Raw genomic sequence first — 17,457 nt, forward strand, 5'->3', positions numbered from 1 at the left:
CCGAGAAGCGTGGTCCGTAGTTCTGCAGGAGGCAGCTGCACGCCAATACCTCTGGGTTCCCTCCTCATTGTCTCTCTCCTCCTCTCCTGCCTTCTCTGTGGCCCTCCCTTCTCCACTGCCCGGCCTGTCTCCTGAGAACGCCCCAGCTCTGTTAGCTGCCCACCTCTGCCCTTTCAGCAACCCCGAGTGGTCAGCCCCCCCCTGGGCTCACGTGTGAGAAGCTCAGTAAGTATTTGTGGAGGGAAGGAAGGAAGGCTTGTGGGCAGGACAGGTGCCTGCTGTGTGCCCTGGAGAGGCCTCTTGCCCTGGGACCAGGCTTAGCCGGTGAAAGCGCCCCTTCTGAGGGGTTCCCCACCTTTTCTACCCCCTCTAATGTCCAGAGTATTGGACCTCTTCTGTTGCATTCCCTTGATGACAATAATGATACAGGAGCGGGGCTTTGATTGCAAAAATAGACCTGGATTTGGGGACTTCTGCTGTCACCCCACAGTGCACGTGTGGAGGTGGGAGGGGCTGCGTGAGCAAGGGTATGGTTCACAACACACAGGGTGGGAGCAGCTGGCTCGAGGAGGTGTGTGTGGAAATGCACGGAGGCTGCCAGCAGGGCGGGGGGACCCAGGTCCCCCACTCTCCAGCTGCCTGCTAGAGAGGCCTCCTTCCTGGCCTTCTGCGGCAGGGGGACCATTGCGCCCCAGACCTACCTTCGCATCTGACTTTGCTCCCACGTTTTTACTTTGACTTGTCTAAACCCTGTGGGGGAGAAGGCTAATGGGTAGAAAGTCTGGCTTGGTGACGTTGAAAGCGGTACGTTCTGGCCACGGGCAGGGTCTCTGTAGCAGGGCATTATGAGGACAGAAGGGACTGGCCTTCACAGATGGGCAGGTAGGAATGGCTTGTAACCATCCTGCTCATGCTGCGTAAAGGACTCGCCTGAAGTATAAAGATATCTGAGAGTCATTTCCGCCCAGTGGCTGCATTTTCCCACCATTCTTTTCTTTCTGGAGATGCTGTGGGAATGGACACAGCCTTCTTCAGATTTTCTCTGGTCCGTCTCTCCTCCAGCCTCACTTACTGTCCCCACCCGGTCATTCCTCCGATGGGTGGCGTGTGGGTGCTGCATGCTGGCATCGCACCCAGCTTGGGGCCTTTGGTGACGGGGGAGGCAGAGTCCCTGCCATGCTGGAGGCCCCGGAGATGAGCGACTCCAGCACTGACCCAGTGTGGCAGGTGCCCAGAGGGAGGCCAGGACTGGGGTGCCATGGGTGCCTGCGGGGGGGGGGGCTCCTCACTAGGCCCGGGGAGGGCCAAGGGCAGCCCCCCGCCCCCTGAGAAGGTCACACTGGACCTAAGGATGAGTTCAGTTTAGAACCCATGTGCAGGCATGATTAGGTGATAGTCCTACCAGTTGGTAAGTTTGGCTTCCGTTTCTCTAGGAGCCCTTCTGTGACTCTCTGTGTGCTCTCGGAGCTCCTGCAGCCCTGAAACCTCGAATCACCCTTTCCAGTGCCTGAGTGGCGGGCTCCCTGCCTCTGACACCATGGCCTAGGTCCTTCTTGGGGTCTCGCTCTATCTCTGGTCCTCTGGGTTAGAGTGTGTTCCTCCGAGCGGGCCCCATGTCCTTCTCTTTCCTGACGGCCCAGTAGAGCTCGCCGGCTGCGGGGTCCAGCTCTCCGAGGGCTCAGTGATTGGACTTATACAGGCTCCACCTTGGGGGCCTCTCCAACCAAAGCACTCAAACCAAGTGAGGAACCAAGAGGTGGGAGACACGGCTGGAATCTACCCACACGAACATGGAACAAAGGGATCCCTGGGTGGCTCAGCGGTTTGGCGCCTGCCTTTAGCCCAGGGTGCAATCCTGGAGTCCCGGGATCGAATCCCACATCGGGCTCCCGGTGCATGGAGCCTGCTTCTTTTCCTCCTCCTGTGTCTCTGCCTCTCTCTCTCTCTCTCTCTCTCTCTGTCTATCATAAATAAATAAAAATAAATAAATCTTAAAAAAAAAAACAAAAAACAAACATGGAACAAAGCCAGAGACAGAACTAAAAGGCAAATGACAAACTGGGGGAGATGTTCACAAAAATGATAAACTAAGAACTAGTATTCTCGAGAAAGCATTTAATACAAATCAGTAAGGCAAACGTGAGGAACCTCAAAGACCATTCACAGGTGAAGGTCCAGTGGTTAATATGCATATGTGGGAAAACTCGTTCAACCCGTCAGTGAGCAGAAAGAGAAATGAAAATAGCATATTTCCACGTATCAAATTTGCAAAAGTGAGAAAAAGAGAATAGCCAGGGTGAGGGAGCCATCCATCCCATGGATGTCGCGCTGATGGCCGTGGTCACCAGCAGAGCGTCTGGAAGCACTTTGTGAGTGGCTGTAAAGAGCCCGAGAAAGGTGCACTCTCTACCCACGAATTACACTTCTGAGAATCTGTCTCAGCCATGGACGGGGACACAGGGAATCCTTATCAGATCACGTTAATTAAGCAACAAAAGTAAGATATATGTATTATAATGCATAATTCCATTCACAAAGGTTCTGCATTTATGCATAAATCTTCCTCGGGTGATTTTTGAAGACTTCCTTTCCTTCTGGGTGATTTTGATCATCGTATTTATGTATTAAATCTTTTTCATATTTTCTATAATGAGCATAATAAAAATCAAGAGGGGGGAGAGAAAACCCTCTTGAAATGTGAAAGGAGGGAACCACATAAATATAGTAATTACCTTTGCGAGTCAAAAGGGTCAAATCTCTAGCAAAACGTGTCACTTTTTAAAGCAAGGTTAAGGAAACCTATGTTAGTGTGTGTACCAAGATTCTCCATAAGGTTAAAGGCAGAGGTCACCAGGCCGTGTGGCTGTGGATGGGCTGATTTTGTGGGGTGAGGTTACCCGGCTCTTCCTTGTGTGACCCTGGGTCCAGCTGGTTCCCTGGCGGGTCTCAGTTTCCTCCTGTGTACACAGCATGGTAGGGGGCGCAGACTAAGGCATCTGTGAGGGTCTTGGCAGATCTCGGCCCAGTGGGCAACTCTGTTCCTGAAGAAGAGAACCTTGACTTGCCGGGTGACAGAGCCGAGAGGGACCCGGGGCTCGTAGTGACAGGCCTCAGCCCCCAGCTCCGTATTTGCTGAGGCTCCTCATCTGCCCAGGGCCTCGTAGCCTACCTGTGACCACTGAGGGCCCTGCCTTGGCCCTGCTCCTTGGCCGCCCTCTCTTCCGTCAGCTTCCAGCCCTCTCAGTTGATGTGTTGATCCCTAGCCTGTCTTCCCTGGAGGGGCGGGAAGGGGCTGTGGAGCTGTTTAGTGGAGGCATGAACTCGAAAGCCACTGGGGAACCCCACCCGCCCGGGGAGATGGTGTTTCCTCCCTCCACGGTCCTCTGTCTGGGACATTTTTGAGATGGTTTGGCTCTCAGGGCTGAGGTGAAGGCCACCAAAGGCCACTTCATGGTGTGGGGCCGCTCCTGCCTCCCAGCCCATAGTCACCTGTGGGCTGACCGGAGCCCCTCCCACACCATCTGTGGCACCAGTTCCTCAGCGCTGCTTCGGCTTCCCGTGCTCAGCATCCTTTCCTAGATCCCAATGGCTTATGGTAGTGCTCCCCAGGGACCTCAGAAACGTTTGCTTTCAGCCGGGAGCGAGACTTAGAGTCCTCCCTCCCACTGTGCTTTCTCAGGGGTGCGGCCAATGGCCTGCCTGCCTGGTGCTCCACCAAGGTAGGCTGATTTTCCTTCCTGTCTGGGCATAAACCGACCTGCAGGCTTCCAGAAAAGGCGGCATGTGGTTGCCCTCTTTGTTGGGGGCCCGAGAACCCCTGCCTGAGCTGCTGGCCTCTGGACTGTGACACCTGCAGCTTCAGCCTGAATGACAGGGCTGGTCTGGGTGCGGGCGGAGCAGCTGCCCTGGGCATGGAGCTGTTCCCCTAGAGCTGTTCCACAGACCCCCTTCCTGACATGGGCCTGTTTCTGCTCAGCCACCAACAGATGCATGGAAAGACGGCTTCTCTGAAGAGCCCTGTGTCCTGCTCAGAGAAGCTAGCCAGGGTTCAGGCACCCCTGGACTCCAGGTGAGGCCCCTCCCAGTCAGATGTACATCCGGCTTGGGGGTGGGTGGGAAGGGGCAAATAAGAAAGAATGAACTCTTACCACTTGCAGTGACATGGTGGGAGCTGGAGACTATTACGCTAAGTGAAATAAGTCAAAGACAAATACCATATGCTTTCACTAATATGTGGAATTTAAGAAACCAATCAAATGAGCAAAGGGGGAAAAGGGAGAGAGACAAACCAAGAAACAGACTCTGAACTCTAGAGAACAAACTGGTGGTCACCAGAGGGGATGGGGCGGGGGGGTGGGGGGAAGGTGACCTAGGTAATGGGGATTAAGGTGAGCACTTGTCGTGATGAACAAGGGTTGAGTCACTATGTTGTACACCTGAGACTAATAATTAATTGGCATTTAAATCAAGTCTTTAAAAGAATAAAGAAAGAAAGGGGCAGAGGGGTTAAAGGGCAGAAAGGGGACCTTGCGTCAGGTGTTGGGCTGGGCACAACACCCAGAGAAATGGGCACCTCTTCCTCCCATTCCGGGGCCTGTCCCAGCTCGGGGCGAACTAGCAGAGTCTGGGCCCCTCGGGTTACCAGCCTCTGCCCTGCCCACCTTGCCTGCAGGCCAACCTGGCCAAGGTTGCGTCCCAGCACCACCCCTCTCCCTCAGCCTTGGTAGCCTCCATCAGCTCAGGGGAGTCTGCTGAGCTTCAGGCTGCGGGGAGGAGGCTGCAAGGAGGGCAGGCCTGCGGGGGTCATGGCCCAGGGCCAGGCCCCGGGGCCGTGGGTCTGCCGTCTCCACCCCCTGCAAAACTGGTCCCCATCCCCGCGTCTCCTGCCCACTTATCCTTGGCTCTGCTCCTCTGCTTATCCGTTGCCAGGGAAGCGGGAGAGGGTCTGTGGTACCCAGGGGTGGGCAGCTCCTCAGCGTCTGGGAGATGCAGGCTCAGGCCCCCGTCCTGGGGGCGCCGCTGCCCACTCCTGTTGGGGAGGAGGGCCCCCAGCGTGCAGGAGGGCCCTCCCCGGGGCTGTGGCTTATCACCTTGCGGTGGCTCCTAGGGAAGGGCCTCAGTCTTCAATCTCTCCCCCAAGCTTCTGGCTTGAAGCCAGGGCAGACCTGGCACTGAGGATACATGGGCAGATCTCGAGGGTTCCTTGTCCCTGGAATGGAATGTCTCCTTTGCAGTCTGCACTGGCCGGAAGGCTTGAAGGCTGAAGAGATAAAGAAGTGTGGCCGAGAAGGGGTGAGTGTGCAGAGGCCGCCTTTTCGCTCCCACCAGGGGAGGGGCTCTGGGCTGACCCAGTGGCGGTTGGCTCCTCGGCTGCCAGGTCTGTCATCAAGGGAAACCTGAGCCAGTGTCCCTTCCTGGGTGGCCATGGGGCGTACCCCAGTCATAGGCTGCCCCGTCAGGACCTCCGGCCATCGCCACCGAGAGACAAGCTGGGCTTGGAACTCAGCCTCTCACCCCCACTGTGTCCCCGATGGCATTATCCCCCGGTGGCTGGCGCAGGCCCTTTGGTGGTCCGATCCCCCAGGACGTCTCAGCCCTGGCTTGTGTGTTTGCAGACGCTACTGAGTAAATACAACCAGCAATACCACAAGCTGTTTAAGGACATCCCCTTGGAGGAGGTGGTTCTCAAAGGTGAGCCGTCCCCCTGGTGCGACTGGACAGGGGCCTGGAGTGCCTGAGGCCCAGGTCTTCTCCTCCAGAGCCTCCAAGGCATATTTTTGCTATGGGAACTGGCTGCCCTTTGGATGTGGTTGGACCTGTTTTCTTCAAAAGTATGAGAAGGCCGGGCAGATTGGGGATACGAGATGGAATTTATGAAAGTTTTCTTGAGGCGATGTCAGGGCTTCCTCTCACTGAGAGGCCGAGCAGGAAAGAACAGTCATTGATATGAACAGAAGTACACAGTGAGCGTGTGCGAGCATTTGCACGATCGAGGCCCTCTGTCCACAGCGGGCAAGGAGTTCCGCCTGAGGGAGCAAGAACCCCGGCTTAGGGAAGGAAGAAAGCTCTAGCAGTTTAGTGGGCTCCGGTGGGGCAGTCAGGACTCTCAAGAAGGACTCGAGGTGCTGGTGGAATGGGTGGGTTGGGGCCTGGGGCCAGAAAGGGGGAGTCTGAGGAAGGCCGTCCCTGAGGCTTGGCCGTGACCCCTGAGTGTGCAGACCAGGCCCTGGGGCTTCAGGGCTGGCTTGCTCATGCCTGTCTTCTTTCCTGTGACTCCCCAGTGTGTTCCTGCGCCCTTCAGAGGGACCTCCTTCTCCAGGGCCGGCTCTACATCTCCCCCAACTGGCTCTGCTTCCATGCCAGCCTCTTTGGCAAGGATATAAAGGTAGTAATAAGTGATTAAGGGCTGCAGTGGGCCATGAGGCTCCAGCGGGGAAAGACACCCCCTACCCAGCGGGCGGGCATCAGGCACCTGGGGAAGCCTCTCACGGGAGCCATCCAACCTGGTCTCCAGGGAAGTAGCTCCACCCCTTCCAAAGCAGGGCCCTAATCTAGACTTCACATCTGGCCAGAGCTGACCCGAACAGATCACAGCCAACTTATTCTGCCTATGGGTGCCTCTGAAATGCCTTCGGCATCAGAGTGGGATGTCTCACTTTGGGGGAGCCATAATTGTGGCCAGGTGGGAGCTCAGGGAACTCTTACCAGAGTATGGGGATCACCAGGGCAACCACCCTTGGCCTCTTGGATAATAGGGTGAGAGCCCAGAGCAGTGTGCTGCCAGGCCTGGGGCAGGGTGGGACAACTGGAAGGGGAGCCTGCATGAGACGTGGAAGGCTCCATATCCTCCCACATAGGTGCAGGCTTGTCCATGGTGTACGTGCTTGGCTGACAGCCGCTTGTGGCTGGGGCCCTGTGCAGGAAGCAAAGGGACCATGTCCTTGGGCGTGAGTCCTGAGACCCCCGTGCCTCTCCGCCCTCAGGTGGTCATTCCCGTGGTGTCTGTCCAAATGATCAAAAAACACAAGATGGCGCGGCTCCTTCCCAATGGCCTGGCCATCACCACCAACACCAGCCAGAAGGTCAGTGAGTCCCCGGGCCAGCCCCCGCTGGTTAGTCTCCCGTCCCAGCCCCGGGATCCTGATTCTGGCACCCTCTCCAGTCTGTACTTACCCCACCCTTTTCTGTTTTCTTTCTCTGTCCCAGTACGTCTTTGTGTCACTGCTTTCCCGGGACAGTGTATATGACATGCTGAGGAGGGTCTGCACACACCTACAGGTATGGAGCTCAGGGGCAGGAGTTGGGCCAGAGAGGTTGCTCAGGCCTAGACAGAGGTCTTGGGACCAGGCGGTTGGGAGTGGTTGGCCCATCTTTCCAGCACAGGGACCAAGGGCAGGGCGAGGGGAGTAACAGGCTCAAGCCCAGCGAATCCGACCTTAGTCCTTGGACCGAGTGTCTATGAGCATGTGTCTTTGAGTCAGAGGCCGTGAACGGACAGAAGCACGCGGCTCCTTTCCAGTATGCCCGTGGGGAGGGACAGCAGCGTGGGGAAGCACCTTGCCGTGGGTTTGCCCTCTGCTCCAACATTAACTAGGGCACCCCTGCAAACTCTGGGAGCTAGGCTTCATCTTGACCCAAGGTGGCTTATTTGGAGGTAAAGCTCTCTTGGAGAGTGCTAATAGCCCCTCACTCCTGACCTTGGCCGTTCCAGATGGACAAGTCACCCCTGTTCCCTTTCTTCCTTAGCCTTCCAGCAAGAAGAGCCTGAGTGTAAGAGAATTTCCAGAGGAACCTGAGTGTGAATCTCTGGTGAGAGCTGAAGCTGTTGGTGTGAGAGAGCCCATGGCTCTGGGGCTTCAGGCAGGGGCCCACAATGTAGAAATGGGGCTCCAGGCTCAAGAGCCAGTGGCCACACTATTCCAGGGGGTCCCCTAGACCTGACACACTCCATTCCATGCAGAGCCACTAGGCTCTGGGCAGATCTGCTGACTTTCTGAGCAGAAGAGATGTCCAGGCCCCTGGACACTGCCCAGGTTGGATTGCACACCTGTACAGCCACAGAACCAGTGACCTATCCTCTTTGGCGGAGTCAGGAGGGCCCTCCAGGGGATAGAGGTGTCCTTGGGGAAGAACTCCAAAGGCTATCCCCGTGGAACCCAGACAGACTCATTTGAGATTTTCCGAGGTCCCAGCAGTTTCCTTTGCTGTTGGGTTCTGGGTAGGCAGAGCTGAGTCTCTAGAACAGTGACGGGGATGGAAATGACCCCAGGGTGTTCAAAGCCTCCTTAACTAGCCATTAAGCATTGAGTCAAGCATACAGTATACACAGTACTATGCAAGGGACAGAGGAGATGATCCCATTTTTGTTGATAGGCACCCTAGGTACCCCATGCTAAGGTCAGTGATGGGTTAAAGTCTGGATCAGAAGGATTTATCCCACCTAAGATATATTATAACAAGTTTTCTTGGACTCGGTGGATATGAGCACATACCTGGGTTAGCTCATGTCTTAGATCCCACTGTGGTTCTGTACTAGTGGTCTTCAAAGACATTGTTCCCTGGAAGAATGGGTGGTCACAGCAAGGGAGCAGCTAAGAGAGACACGTGGTTGCTATGGCAGTGGTTTCCCTCCTTCTGGGTACCTGCCGTCATGCTCACTTGGTATCCATGTTGGCAATATCTCAAAAAGCTTCGCGAAACCTCATGTGGGCCCCTTAGGACAGGTGAGATCCCAAGGCTCACAGAGAGACAGTTTTTCCTGATTTCTCTGCAGGAAGTCCTCATCCCTGAGATGAAGTGGAGAAAAGTGTGTCCTGCCTCCAGGTCCCTGTCCCTCCCAGACAACATCCCTTGTATGGATTCCGTGGACAGCTTCTTTCCCTCCAGGAAGCCTCCAGGGTCTGGTGAGCTCAGGGTGCTCCTCATGACTGCTTGCAAAGACCAGGCTTTCCCTGCCCCCACTTCTGCAAAAAGGAGAAATCACAGCCAGCAAGGCTTCTGAGAACTGTTTCTTACTTTATCCTAATCCATAAGGGAAAGCCAAGAGCCCAGGCAGTTTGAGAGAATGGGGGGGGGGGGGCTATGAAGGGGTGTGTGTGCTCCTTGCTGGGCTGGGCTCTTGCCTCCTGCCCCAGGAAGATGCCTAACTGCTCTCCTATCACAGAGAATGCGGTCTGTGAGGAGGAGAAGCTGGAGGAGGAGCCCAGGAGCGAAGGAGAGCTGAGGCTCTGGGATTACCAGCTCCTCAAGATCATCTTTGTGCTGTAGGTGACTATACTGGGGGCCGGGGGCCAAAGTCGCCTGGGTGTCTGGCTGTTGGAGCAGGGGCCTCTGTGTGTGGGGAGGTCACTGTCCGAGTGAAGGGAAGGCCCTAAATCAACTGAAAGCTCCTGGGTGTGTCTGCAGGCTACACAGCAGGCCAGTCTGCAGCACGACAGAGTGTCTCCAGTTTTTACTCATGCACCCCTGTAATTTAGAGTTAAGGGTGCACAGTAGAGAGGGAAGGATATGAAGCTGTTGAAAAAAAAGGAAAAATTGCACGGGATTGTGGAGGGGGAGGGCTGACAAAATTGGAGAGGGCCATCCGACAGGCTAGGGGAGAGCCATGGTCTTCCTGCTACGCCTTCAGAGCCGTGTTTTTGGAAGTGCAGACTTGCCTGTAATTCTACCTATGGGCCAGCAGAGTGGTGAGCATGGTGGGACATTTCATGAATGGCCAGCCCCTGGCCTCGCCTCCCCTTCCCTCCTGACCTTCCTCTGGTTCTGCTGGCTGAGTGCCAGCTGTCAACCTCCCTTGCTGGGAGAATGGACCTACCACTTTAGGGGATGATCCTAGTGGCCTTGAAGAAGAGGCCCAGGACCAAGGTGGCTGGTCAGGGGGAAGGTGGGCTCCGTTTCAGGGCCCACATTTCCTGCTGGGCTTTGAGGACACCTCCATGGGGGCGAGTCTCAGGACCCCCACACAGCCTCTGGGAACAAAGGTATCCCGGCCTGGACGCAGCTGAAGGGCAAAGGATTCTTTCCTTCCTCCAGTTGCAGGAAGTAGTTTAGTCCCCATCCTCTTTGGTGAGCCTCTAAAAATGCCCGTTTTACAGATGAGATCTCCTTTTTATCTCTTTCTCCAGGATCTGCTTCTTGGTCATGTCCTCATCCTATCTGGCATTCCGCATCTCCCGGCTGGAACAACAGCTGTGCTCTCTGAATTGGGATGGCCAGGTCCCTGGACACAGGTGATGCCCTGTCTCTTCCTAATGCCTCGGGGATTGAGGGTGAGGGACTTCAGCTAATACCTATGGCCATGCTGCGTGTTGTCCTGGTTGGACTTGGCCCTGCCCTTGAGCTGGCTTGATGGCCCCAAGCAAGTGTGTCCAGCTCTCGTTGGGGTGAGGGAGGAGGGGGGCAGAGAAAGGCTCTACTGACCTGTCTGCCTGCCTTCTAGTCCCTTTCCCTGATCTGGGCATCTCTTGTGTGCAGGTAACAGCCACCTTGGCTTCTCCAAGAAGAATGCTCTGGGTGTTGAGTTTCTACCAGGGACCCCCGTGGTTTATGCTGCTGCTGTGCTGACACTGAGTATGAAGGAAAATACTCCAGATCCTTCTCCTCCCTCCCACTCTTCTCCCTCCTGTTTACAAAGCTCCTACAATTTGGGGACTCAGACAAAAAGCCAGATTCTTGGAACCAGCTGAGAAATTCTGTATGCTAAGCTTCAGCAAGCACTTGGAAAAAGAAAATTAACTTGTTCCTTGGAAACAGTCTGGCACAGAAGCAGAGCTCTAGGAGCCACCAAGGGACAAAGGCCACATCTGGGTACCCGGAATGCCGCTCTCCACCGTGTCACTGCAGTAGTGGGACAGGGGCCCGAACCCAGACCGCCAGCGGGGCTCTGCTCTCTCCCAACATACTGTGCTCCCTCTCACTTGGGCCCCTGTGAGTCCCTGTTCTGGGGCCCAAGGGGCTCCTCTTTGAGGAGCCAGGCACCTGTCAGACCAAAGACAGACTGGGGAAGTGGGGGTGGGAGAAGCTACGAATGAGGAGAAGAGGGTGTATAGCTAGGATTCCAGCCCCAGAAGCTCATGCCCTGTGCCGAGGCTCCGTCCTGGGCCCTCACAGAGGAGGCTGGCCGAAGTAGCTGCCACTTCCTGGTGAAACGGGTGGGGCAGGGCCTTTGATCACTGTGGTCACAGCCCTGGTACTGCGCCTTCCCCTGGTGTGCCCCAACAGTTCTCAGGCGCGCCCCAGGCGGGAAGGAGAGGCTGGGGGGGTGGAGGTTGGTGGCTTTGATTTGAGCTCTTGCTTTGTACTCCCTGCCTGCCTACCTGCCTGCCTGGGAGGTCATGACCAATAGCAGCCCGTTGGGGAGGTGTGGCTGGGCAGCTGGGCTACCAGGGGGCAGAGGTCACCATGTCACCTGCAAGCAATGAGCTGCAGGCCAAGGGAGGGCCCTCCATTCCATGAATAAGGTGGGGGTGTCCCAGGTGGGCCTGGTACAGTGCAGGGACCAGGGCAAGGGGCTGTGTGTGATACCTCTGGGGACAAGGGAGGTAGAGGATGGGAAGAGTGGACACAGCAGTGGCTTTGCCTTCAAGATTCCTCCGTCTCCGCCAAGGCCTTCTCTGCTCTCAGCAGCTCCTCTGTGCCTCAGAACTCCCCTGCTTTCCCTGGGACTTCCCTGCTGCGACAGTGCCTTTGGAGGGGTGGAAGGGCCTTAGTGGGGAGGTCAGAGGTATCAGGCGAAGTCACTGGTGATGGATGGGGTGAGAGGTCTCGGAAACACCTTTTCCTTCTTCAAACCCCTGAGAGGTTAATCAGGGAGAAATTCAAGTGGAAATTAGTTATTGGGGAGTCAGGATTGTCCTGTTTATGACAAACCCAAATGAGGATTTGAGGGACCGTCTGTAGGTGACAAGTCCCTAAGCTCAGACTGATGGTCTCTTCAGCCTCCACACTTACTTCAGGCTCTAGGGGAAAGCTTCAAGCCTGCCTGGGGGTTGCTTGCACCACATCTATGGTGTGATGTGTGTCATGTGAAATGGTGTGTCATGTGAAATCATGATTCCATTCTCCCCACACACAACCCCACGGGGTAAAACCCCATCTTTTTTTGGAACCAGCTCCCACTGGAGCTGATGGTTTTGGAACCATCACGCCTTTCTATTACATTTTCAGGGAGCTAATCCTACTTGCTCCAGTGCCTCCCTGTCTTGTTCCTTGCTGAAAGGCAGAGAGAATAGGTCCATTCTCTGAGCCCGGCTAGGTGGAGCCAGAGGCTCATGAGACGCCACCAGAGGTGCCAAGTCCTGGGTATCTGTGCCGACATGCTGGTGAATCTAGTTTCCAGTCATGCCCCAGGCTCAGAAAGGACAAGAGGCCTGCTATAGGGTAGGTGCCTTTGGAGGTCCTCTGGGGTCCAGGGATTTCAGTGGTATACATGTGCCTGTCACTCTGGAGGGTCCTCTCTCTGCTTCTCTCTTGCTCCTCAGCCTGGTCCTTTGGGGTCAGTGTCCTTTCTATTGTGCTCATTTGTAAATTATGTGTATTTATACAGACCTGCTCACACTGGCTGATGCTCCTCTGATTCCCTGAGAGATTGATTCAACTATCCTCGGGCTGTTCCAGCAGGGCATTAGCCTTTGAAAATATTTTAAAATACAAAACTTTGATTTTTCTAGTGTCCTGTGGTATGAAACGTTCATTTTTTATCTTTTGACTACTCACAAAAGGTACTTGTACGGACATATTTGGCACCGACGAGACTGACGGAACCCAAGGCATTCCCAGAATCTCAAGTACTCTGCAAATCTCACAAGACTAGCTGGGCTGCCTCATACTTGAGGCGTCTTGGGAAGGGGAATAGCGGCCACAACCTCCCTAGGCGTCTGCCTCTGTTGGGGGGACACCCAGAATGCTTTCCTCTTTCTCTTGGGCGGCTCCAAAGCAATGTCCCTGGTTCAAATGATACTGTGCTTCTGACTCAGGAATGAAAGTCCAGAGCTCAGAGCCAGAAAATTCCCATGTCCCTTTTACATGACATCAAGCCTAGATTAGGGAGGTTAAGTTTCAACTGGGGACACATCGCCTTTCTTTTTCCCTAGGATGCCCCCTCTGGAGGCACTGGGGACATAGTGAACATATCAGGCTGTATATCTGTGTCCCCATGGCACTTATGCTCCATGTAAACGTTAGGTTCCAAGGAAATATGTAAATAAGCAAGGTTAAGTACAGGTTGTGATTAGGTTCCATGAAGGGGAGAAATGGTGATAGGAGAGTAAATGGGGAGTTGGCTGTAGATGGGGACTCAGGAGATGTTCTCCGAAGTGACATTTAGGTCAGTGTTAAAGGATGAGGAACCAGCCATAGGAGGAGCGTTGCGTGGTAAATGGACCAGTAACTGCAAAAGGTAGGAAAGAATGCATGTGTCTCTGCACAGAGAGACTGCATGACTCTAGGGTATGGATCAGGTGGGAGTGATGTGGAGAGAGGTTGGAGAGGTAGGACAACACCAACAACACATACAACCAAGTAAAAAATGGCTGGGATGTCTGGGTGGCTCAGTGGTGGAGAATCGGCCTTTGGCGCAAGGTGTGATCCTGGGGTCCTGGGATCGAGTCCCACGTCAGGCTCCCTGCATGGAGCCTGCTTCTCCCTCTGCCTGTGTCTCCGTCTCTCTCTCTCTCTCTCTCTCTCTGTCTCATGAATAAATAAGTAAAATCTAAAAAAAATGGTAAGGAACTTGAATAGACATTTCTCTGAAGAAGGGATACAAATGGCCAACAGGCACATGGAAAGATGCTCAATGTTACTAGTCATTAGGGAAATGCAAATCAGAACCTCATTCAGGTATCACTTTACACACATTAGGATGGCTAATCTCAAAAAGAAAACAAGTATTGGTGAGGATGTGGGGAAACTGGAGCCCTGTGCACTGCTGGTGGGAATGTAAAATGGTACAGTCGCTGTGCAAAACAGGATGGCAGTTTTTCAAAGAATTAAAAGGAATTACCATAAAATCCAGTAATACCACTTCTGGCTCTATACCCAAAAGAACTGAAAGCAGTTTTTGAAGAGTTATCTATCTGTACACCCATGTACAGAGCAGCATTATTCCTAATAGCCAGAATGTAGAAGCAACCCAGGTGTCCATTAACCAATGACTGGGTAAACAAAATGTGGCATATGCATAGACTGTAATGTTATTCAGCCTTAAAAAGGAGGAAAATTCTGACACATGCTGTAATATGGATGAACTTTGAGGGCATTTTGCCAAGTGAAATAAGCCAGTCACAAAAAAGACAAACACTGGAGCACCTGGGTGGCTCAGTTGGTTGAGCGACTGACTTGATTTTGGCTCAGGTCATGATCTCAGGGTCTTAGGATCAAGCCCTGCATCAGGCTCTGCTCTCAGCAGCGAGCCTGCTTCTCCCTCTCCCTCTGTTCCTCCCCCTGCTCACTCTTCCTCTCTCTCTCTCTCTCTCTAAAATAAATAAATCTTTAGAAAAAAAAAGTCAAACACTGTGTGACTCCACTTCTGTGAGGTGCCTAGACAGTCACATTCATGGAGACAGAAGTAGAATAGTGGTTGTCGGGCGGGGGGAAGGGAAGTGGGACTGAGTGTTTAATGGACATAGAGTTTCAGTTTTACAAGACGAACAGAGTTCTGGAGATGCTGATGGTGGTTGCACAGAAATGGGAATATACTTAGCCGTATGGAACAATACACTTACATATGGTTAAGATGGTAAATTTTAGGTGTATTTTAACACACACACACGAGGTTGGAGAGGTAGGCAGAAAAAGGAAGTTTGGATTTTATACATTCCCTGGGTATTACTGCTCAGATCTGAAAATTTGGAGTCTGGAGGATCAGTGGCTGCTGAAACCAAGTACTTTCTTTTGCTGGAGGAAATGAACATGTGAATGTAATATGCAGGAAAAAATGGTTAATAATCTACATAATAAATCCCCTTTCCTTTATTCCCAGGGACCGGTTTATAGCAGCAGCATCACAAAGACAGCATATAATCTTTGTATCTTTTAAAAAAGATTTTATTTATTTATGAGAGACACAGAGAGAGAGAGAGAGAGGCAGAGACACAGGCAGAGGGAGAAGCAGGCTCCATGCAGGGAGCCCGATGCGGGACTCGATCCTGGGACCCCAGGGGATCATACTCTGAGCCAAAGGCAGACATTCAACCGCTGGGCCACCCAGGTGCCCCTGTATTTTTAAAGTTGAAATGAGCTTTTTTTTTTTTAAGATTGTATTTATTTCAGAGAGAGAAAGCAAGCACAAACAGGGGGAGCAGGCAGAGGGAGAGGGAAAAGCAGGCCCCCCATGGAGCAGGGAGCCTAATTCAGGACTCAATCCCAGGACCCTGGGATCATGACCGGAGCAGAAGGCAGACACTTAACCGACTGAGCCACCCAGGTGCCCCTGAAATAAGCTAACTTTATAGGGAAGAAACAACTGCCTTAAATTTGGAGAAACTGAAGAAATAAATACATGTATCTAGGGATATGTGTATACACACACACACACACACACACACACACACACACACATTTCTTACTATGTACCTATGCATGTATCGTGCAGGAGCAAGGGTTTTACAACACGGGTGTAGCCAGACAAGGAGGGGTCGTGGGAGGAGCATGAGTTCTAGTGAAAAGGGCATTCAGGAATGAGGGGCGCTCCGGAGAACTGTACCCCACAGAGGCCTCCTGCGGGTAGGGGACTGCCCCCACCCCGACTCCCGGTGCCCAGCCTGCTGGCCTTGCCCTTCAACCTGGTGGCCATGGCACTGGGGCCCTGTCGAACTGGGTGAGGTCATGAACCTGTGGTGCTCCTCTCTGGGTGAAGAGGTGTCCTAGGGTGGAGAAGCTTCTCAGAAGGCTCTCAGCTTTGCCTCCGGCGGGCATAGAAGCCAGATCTCCAGGCTGAGCCCTTTGAAGGCATGTGGGCCACTAGGTGGCAGCAAAGTCCAGCAGGACCTGGAGCCTCAGGAGAGGAACAGACTTCAGGCTCCCTCCTCGAAGAATGCCGCCATCCCCACTGCCCCCCAACTGTCCCTTTGTGCGGTGAAGACGGGCCAGGTGTGGTTCAAGTCCAGGGCGTGGCCAATCCAGTTGGCAGAAGGGAAGTTCTGGCAAGCTCCTGTGGCCATTCCTCCACGGTAGCCTTTGATCCTTTCTCTTGTCCTTTCCCCCTTCCTTCCTGGGGAGGGGAGAGGTTGGGGAGACTGAGAAGGGGGTGCGTTCCCAAGTGCTCCTCAGACCTTCTGAAGGTCAGGCCAGTAGGGAGGCAGAACTGGCAGGTGTCAAGGCCCAGCCTGTGTTGTGTGCATGTGTGTGGGGAAGGGGCAGGTGTTTTTTTGGGGGGAGGGGATGGGTAGGTGTGGAGGGGGAGGTGGGGGTGCTCAGCTTCTCTTTCAACAAAGGCATAGAAATCCCAGCGCTTCTCCTTGACCTGCCCTTGCTTTCAGTAGCATCTTCTCTTGCTCAGGACACAGAATTACAGAAACCAGGCTCCAGCAAAGTACAATTTCCAGAGGCTACAACACTGTTTCTTCTACCTTTATGCAGAGATGAAGGGGCTGGACCCCAGAGGAAAGGATTCAGATTTAGAAGGTTAACACTGCTTTGTCCACCTAAAGTGAGAGGGAGGGAAGTGTTTAAGCCTCTGAAACGATAATCCAGAGAAACCTGAGTGCATCTCCCTGCGTGCCTGACCTCCACAGAGCCAAGGAGCACCTGGCGCCCAGCAGGCCCAGCTTGCTGGGCTGCCTTTGTGTTGGCAGGGCTCCTTGCCTTCCCGGAATGTGTTCCTTCTTGTTTGCCACTCAGTGCCTGGCCCAAAGCCAAACCTGGGCTGCTCGGAATACCATGCCCCACTCTCTTTTCTCATAGAATCTGAGACAAGGCTCTCTTCCACTTGGAGAAAAGGCCAGGACCTCTCTACAGCCTCATTCCACTGGTGTCCACTTCTCTAGGGATATCAGAGCCTCCAACTGCTGAGAGCAGAATCACTTAGGGAGGATACAGCTGGGACCCTGGCAAAGCAGAATGTGGCATATTGACATCCTGTCCTATTGGTAGCCTTCTAAATTGGGCCAGAGTGGGCAAAGTGTTACTCATGAGCTATTCATTAACTTGTTAAATGCATAAAGGTTAGCTTAGGCACCACTTTGAGAAAATGTGACACCCCCTGATCTTGGATTCACTCTAGCATGAAGGCGTGTTAATTGGTGTAGAATTTCTGATGCAGTTTTTCTTTGCTGTTAGTTCCAAATACCAGGCTAGTCTGAATGCATGCTCTCTCCAGTACATAACTACCATTAAAAGATTTAAGCGCATTCCATGAGTGCCCAACTGTATACTACTAGAGATACTATGATAATATAATTTTCTGAGCACTTAACTGGGTACCAGGCCCTGTACAAGGTGTTTTTGTGGTTTTTTTTAATA

General features: G+C 53.5%; 1 protein-coding gene across 1 annotated transcript in view; it reads left to right on the top strand.

Annotated features, from left to right (window-relative positions):
• GRAMD2A (GRAM domain containing 2A) overlaps positions 1-12,598 on the top strand; it is a 31,696-nt gene extending 19,098 nt beyond the window's left edge. Inside the window, exons 2-12 of the mRNA XM_055319621.1 lie at positions 3,977-4,069; positions 5,235-5,292; positions 5,616-5,691; positions 6,282-6,385; positions 6,984-7,082; positions 7,207-7,278; positions 7,747-7,809; positions 8,774-8,903; positions 9,164-9,263; positions 10,125-10,229; positions 10,474-12,598. Coding sequence (XP_055175596.1) covers positions 3,977-4,069; positions 5,235-5,292; positions 5,616-5,691; positions 6,282-6,385; positions 6,984-7,082; positions 7,207-7,278; positions 7,747-7,809; positions 8,774-8,903; positions 9,164-9,263; positions 10,125-10,229; positions 10,474-10,477 — 904 coding nt within the window. The 3' untranslated portion in view covers positions 10,478-12,598. The remainder of the gene's footprint in view (positions 1-3,976; positions 4,070-5,234; positions 5,293-5,615; positions 5,692-6,281; positions 6,386-6,983; positions 7,083-7,206; positions 7,279-7,746; positions 7,810-8,773; positions 8,904-9,163; positions 9,264-10,124; positions 10,230-10,473) is intronic.
• Positions 12,599-17,457: the final 4,859 nt, after the last annotated feature.

Source organism: Nyctereutes procyonoides, unplaced genomic scaffold (genome assembly GCF_905146905.1).
Source record: "Nyctereutes procyonoides isolate TBG_1078 unplaced genomic scaffold, NYPRO_anot_genome, whole genome shotgun sequence".
Taxonomy (NCBI): Eukaryota; Metazoa; Chordata; class Mammalia; order Carnivora; family Canidae; genus Nyctereutes; species Nyctereutes procyonoides.